At 46.1% G+C, this 6,000-nt stretch overlaps 1 protein-coding gene across 1 annotated transcript in view; it reads right to left on the bottom strand.

Annotated features, from left to right (window-relative positions):
* Positions 1 to 6,000, bottom strand: part of PRRC2C (proline-rich coiled-coil 2C) — a 52,951-nt gene that overhangs the window by 4,944 nt on the left and 42,007 nt on the right. The window contains 4 exon segments of the mRNA XM_010148466.1: positions 429 to 503; positions 1,656 to 1,874; positions 3,426 to 3,548; positions 3,894 to 4,128. Coding sequence (XP_010146768.1) covers positions 429 to 503; positions 1,656 to 1,874; positions 3,426 to 3,548; positions 3,894 to 4,128 — 652 coding nt within the window.

The raw sequence follows: 6,000 nt of genomic DNA, 5'->3' as shown, positions 1-6,000 counted from the left end.
TGAAACGAATGACCACTTTCCAACCACCACAGCGACAAACACAGGGCTGCTTGGACGATGGGCTCACACAAATCACAAAGGTGAAAAGGTTTGGCCGTACACTGTAAAGTCAGAAAGCTGCACGGTGCAAAAATCGCCATCCACTCCGGCGGGTGACAGGATGGAAACTTCCCCTAGGTGATCCGCAATTCTGCTTGCCATTGCTGTCCAGGACATGGAATTAACACCCAAGAGAGGTTTTTCTTATCACAGCTGTAAAGCGTTGTGACAGCAAGGCCATCCCATACTCAAAAGCACCCCAAAATCTAGGCCCCAAGCTGTAAGGATTTCAGGTGCAGCTCCAGAGCCAGATTACTCCCTGCGCTGGAGAAAGACCTTGGCAGAAAGCTTAGCTGTGTTCGTGCCCCGTGTTATCTCCCACTGCCCACCTGAAAGTACGCTGCAACCGCGCCGTGCTGCGCGCTACCCAAAAATCCCAGGTGCCTGTGAATCCGTGATTCCCTCTAAGACAAGAGACCTTGCGACTGGAAGCTAGCTCCACACATCATTAGCAATTACCACAGCAGCTCTGGATAATGGCAAGGAGGCTTCCCTCCTAGTTCCCTGCGCGACTGCAGTGTTATCTCCGTACTGGAGCTGTCGCTCAAGGAGAGTTTTCTTCAGCTGCTACACCAGCCTGGTTTGTTGCGTACGACGCGACATTCTCAACGCGCACCTCGCTCTGCTGTTCACAAAAGCGGCGCCCCAGCAACATCAGTGGAGTTTAGTTCTGGTTTAAGGTCACAGCCAAGTCCATCGAAGGCCCTAAAACTTGTGTTTGTTGCACTGGAAAGATGCAATCTTATAATTGGGCTTGTTCAGCCTGGAGAAGAGGAGGCTCCGAGGAGACCTCATTGCAGCTTTCCAGTATCTGAAGGGGGCCTACAAGGGTGCTGGGAGAGGACTTTTTATAAGGGCCTGTAGTGATAGGACAAGGGGTAATGGGTACAAGTTGAAATCAGGGAGGGTTAGATTAGATATCAGGAAGAAATTCTTCACAGAGAGGGTGGTGAGGCACTGGGACAGGTTGCCCAGAGAAGCTGTGGATGCCCCATCCCTGGAAGTGTCCAAGCCCAGGCTGGATGAGGCTTGGCGCAACCTGGTCTAGTGCAAGGTGTCCCTGCCATGGCAGGGGGGGTGGAACTGGATGATCTTTAAGGTCCCTTCCAACCCTAACCATTCTATGATTCTATGATTCTGTATCTAGGCCTGGCATGGGACCGGAAACAATGCGACAGACATGCTCAGAACAGAAACGAGCCCTGACAGCGTAATCTTCCTGCTGCTCCAACAATGGCTCTGTATCATTCTCTACGTGGCTTCTACATGAAACATCCCACTAGTCCATGAAGTCATCATCAAGCTAAGTATTCCTGCAGAGCAAATGGACTAGTATCAAGTTAGCTACAAAACCTCAGATAAATCTTTACAAAAGGCCCGGACCCAGTCACTAAGGAACTAACTGTGACTGGCTTTTAATCTTCCCTTCCCTACTTTCTGAAGTTTGGCACTTTGGGAATCAAGAGCCAACATGGGTTGCCATGCTGGTTCTATCAACCAACACTCAGCTGCACTCCATAATGATTTTAGCACTGCAGATCAACCAACACCATTACCTTTCCAGTTGCAGCAATCATGCTGTGCTGAGTTCCTGCTGGGATCAATCCTCGGAACGTCTGGGTTACTTGGGCAGGTCTGCTCAGATTCTGAGCCTGCGCCTGTGGTGGTGTGTGCTGTAGTGGTGGCTGTAAGGACTGGGGTAGGGCAATAAGTGGCTGTGCTGTGGATCCGAAGTTGGGCAGAGAAATCTGTGATCCTGGCAAAGGTACTGTCACCTGGAAAAAAAAAAAAAAAGGCACAAAATCACCAGTAACATATACACCAGGGTCATCACTTAAACTTTCTTTACTTGCTCTAAGGTTCCAGCTGTATTTAAGGTAAATGGCTTAAATGAGTCCACACATTTAGCCAGAGAGCTGCAAGCAAATAAGCAAATTTATTGTTCAGCCTGTCTTTATCTTCAGCTCTAACGGTATCTGTGCCCTGGCTTTTCAAAAAAGCTGCATGCTGGCTCCTAACTCCAACACCCTTCCATGTGACTTCGTTGTCATGAAGAAGGGAATGTAACTCAACTCAAAAAACAGAAGTAGAATGAAACAGCCATTTGGGGGGTGGTGGTGGATGGGGGTTATTTATTTACTTCAAATAATTTTAGTCATCCTAAGGACACCGTTTGGGATCAAAATTAGATTTCACTTTCCAGGAGTCCCAAGAGCCAGCAGTACAAGCTTACAAGAACAAAACCAAACCGCAGGCTGTCCCATGCTTGCACCAACAGGGAGTGCTGTGGGCTGCAAAGGCCACAGAACAGTAGTGATAAAGGTGAAAGTACCACAGCAGTGACCTGACTGGCAGGAGTTACTGCATTTCCTAGTCTTGCCATCAACCCACAACCTGCAAAATTATAGTCTGAGTGTGACTGGAAGAACAACATGATATTCTCCAGATGTGAAAGGCTTCCTAGGGTTCTGCTCTGAAGGATAATGGGTTAAAAGTATAGAGACAGCCAAGCTTGAACACATTAAACACTAATCCTTCTAAAAGGTCCTTAAAATTTTATGCTAGATTTCCAACAGATGAGAACCAGTTTTTTTAAGACTTGTAGATTTTTGTCTTGGCAACTTTTCACACCTATGAAGTAGGCTATTATAATAAACCAGTCCATCATAAGCTGGTTTTGTAAAGCCACTGAAGTAAAAAAATTGAACCAGAAGATGGAAACCACTGGACGGCATCCGGTAAAAATACAACCAGATGCTTGCACACCCCAAACTAACACTTCTTCCACAAGAGAGACCCCAAAACTTAAAGTCACTGGAGTTATTTTACACACCTCCTGATGCAGGCTACTGGTTACTGACTTAGCTGTCCTGCTGGCCAGCTATCTGCTGACTTAGTTATTTTCTACACGCTTGGCATCGCTGACATATGCGGCAGCTGAGGTTTCGTCTCAATGAGATCTGGTGCTAACAGGCTGCGCCGAGCGCCGGCAGTATGTTTCTCTCCACCATCACTAACCGACACCTGTCTCCGCAAAGGCAGCACACGCCTCCGCCGGTCAGCAGCATCACTGCGCCAACCACACCTTTGCCTGTCACTGAAAAATGAACTGTTGGAGAGGATGCCAGAGAAGTGACCAACGTGAACCCGTAGGCCATCCAACTTCTCAGCAATTCAGTTTTTCAGTGCTGCTGCAGTAGCGCTCCTTGGCTACCAATATTCAATTCTCACAGTTCTGGAAGAATTACGGATTGTCTCAGCCCCCACCCCACAAAAACCATGAATGAGAACATGCTTTTAAGAAGAATACAATTTAGGAGATTTACCATGCCATAGTTTACCTGCTGGAGAGCACTGGGAGACTGTGCCGTGTTGTAGAAGTTGCTCTGGCCAGGCTGCTGAACTTGCCCAGAGTACAGATTTGACGCCTGAGTGAGCGTAGCTCTGGCCTAGGAAGGGTGAGACACTCCATTACATCAGGAAAACTTAGGAGAGCGGGTCAGAGCATGGCACATCACTATTTCAACTACAGAGAAACCACAGCAAGGTTTCAGCTTGTGATAAAGCTTTTATTTGCAAGTGGTAGAATTTATCACCTACCACAACAGAAATTAAACCAATTGCAAGTACAAGGAACCCTGTAGTTTGGGGAACAATCCTCAACTCAGGGATTATGCTAGTGTACTCGTATGAAAGTAAAAGAACATTCTCTCCCAAGTGGCTTAAGCTTCCTGCCACCTTCACTATTATCTGTAAACCACTGCAGGAGTTCTGCGTTTTGGAGCGCTTCCTACCTGGAGAATGTGTGTATCGATAAGCTGAGAGCCTCCCAGTCCTGAAGCCTGACTAAGCTGATGTTCGTATAAGATAGGAATCGGCTGCGTGTTAGAAGTCTGCTGAAACGCCAGGCTTGACTGAGCCTTAGCAAGCTCCTGGTGTTGCACTGCCGGGAAGTTGTGTAAGGCTGTACCAGACAGAACTACAGGCGATGGCTGAGACAAACCACTCTGCATAAAAGCCTGCTGGGATCTGCAAGAGAACGAAGCATTATACATAAAAACGCAGACAGAGCGCAACAATGAGCCACCAAAAATTAAGAACAAAGGTAATGTATATTTTTTACATGGAATTAGGACAGTGAGCTCTACTGAACAGATCTTCACCCAAGAAAAGTAGATTTTTCTATTTACTCTGCGCACAACAAAACAGATGCTACTAAAGGCCACAGGAAAAAAACCCACTAGGCTTTTTATTTAAATTTTAAAATACACGTAGCCATTTGGATGTGCACGCCTGAACAGCTTCTGCACAACTGAACTGTAACACAGAGCAGCTACCAGCTCTTAGTTCCTGTACAGGAACAAGAGGGAAGGCAGGACAGTGGGGAAGCACGTGTGAGCAGTGCCAAAGTAAACTGCTTTGTTCTCCTGACTTCACAGACCTCCATAGTCTAACTTTTAATACTTACAGGTTAAATTACTGGATGCTGACAACTGCATTTTCCAAATTAATGTTTTGGCTTAAACACAGTAAGACAGGCAGACACCGCAGCCTTTAATTTTAACTAGATATTCAATTCTGCTGTCACCAGCATGGGGAAGTTGCACTTTGTTTAGAAGAGTGACCAAAAACAGTACGGCAAAGCACCACAGACATGTTGTTTTAGGATGGACTAAGTGTCTGTCCAAAGACTTCCATTAAGAGCCTGAACAGGCACCTTCAGACTGAAGAATCAGAGTGTTTAAATAAATGCTCCTCTCACAGCTCTTCAGCTCAGAGAGTTTTTGATGTAAAACCACTTCTCACTTTATGACTTGGTCAATGTAGACCAGCACAGCACTGGTCCTGTTAGCGCAGTGGCCGGGGGCTCGCCTGACAGAACACCCGGGGTTAGCTTTGTTCTGTACCTTAACTGCAACACACTCCTACAGCTGCACTCTGAGCACTGGAGAAGCTTTTCCAAGATGTAGGCATAGGACTGACTTCAACGTATTCAAGCTTTTTATTTTTATGTAGAACACCAGTAACTTGTACATCTCAAAGCTTATCCTCCTCTGCACCTTCAAAGATGTGGGAAAAGTATTTATGCTCAACCCAAAACCCCATTAATACTGGGTTTGTGTGTGACCAGACCAGCCAGCAGCATTGATTAATCTGGACCGCGTGCCAGACTGATTGTGTTTCTGCAGTGAGCCAGCTGTCTGCAACAACTTTTGTCAGCCGTGGCAGGACAAGCAGTATTTGGTCCAACAGAGTCAGCCAAGCACAAAGTCAGGATACACATGGAGTTAATTAAACCTTCGGCAGCTTCAGCCTTCTACACTGCAAGAAGCAGGCTTTTCTACAGCCCATGCAAAACCCTGTAATTACATTTCCAAAGGAACTTTCTTGAAGGGAAACTAACAGAATCTGTCAGAATTACACCGCTGTGAATCAGTCTTGATGGGAACTGCAAGGAAGCTTTGGAAAGGCTTACAGTGGAGATCTGTCTATCGATGCCATCTGAGAGACACCGGTCTTCCTACTATCTCAGGCAGCAAACAGAAAACGTATCTCCTAAAACATACCCTGCTATCCGCTATGCATCTGAAATCAAGTTTCCAGCAACTGAGAGGATTCCAACATGTTTCAACACTCCAGTGTTAGCAAAGTAACAAATTACTGCATTGAAGGGACAGACCCCTCTCTGTTTTCTTAGTACAGAAGACTGACGTTTTCAACCTTATAGCCTGGTTTCCTAAAGATACCAATATCATGCATAATTTTTGAACACACGATTTCACAACTACACCTGAACATGCAGATTAGCCAGACAATCCACATCCATCTTCAGTCAAAAAGATGAAAGAACTTTTGGAGAAGACAGGAAGACGAGGCAGCTATCGAGCACAGAACACACAA

Source organism: Eurypyga helias, unplaced genomic scaffold (assembly GCF_000690775.1).
Source record: "Eurypyga helias isolate BGI_N326 unplaced genomic scaffold, ASM69077v1 scaffold9773, whole genome shotgun sequence".
Taxonomy (NCBI): Eukaryota; Metazoa; Chordata; class Aves; order Eurypygiformes; family Eurypygidae; genus Eurypyga; species Eurypyga helias.
The sequence above is the reverse complement of the archived record's forward strand: the minus strand, read 5'-3'. Positions and strand labels throughout refer to the sequence as shown.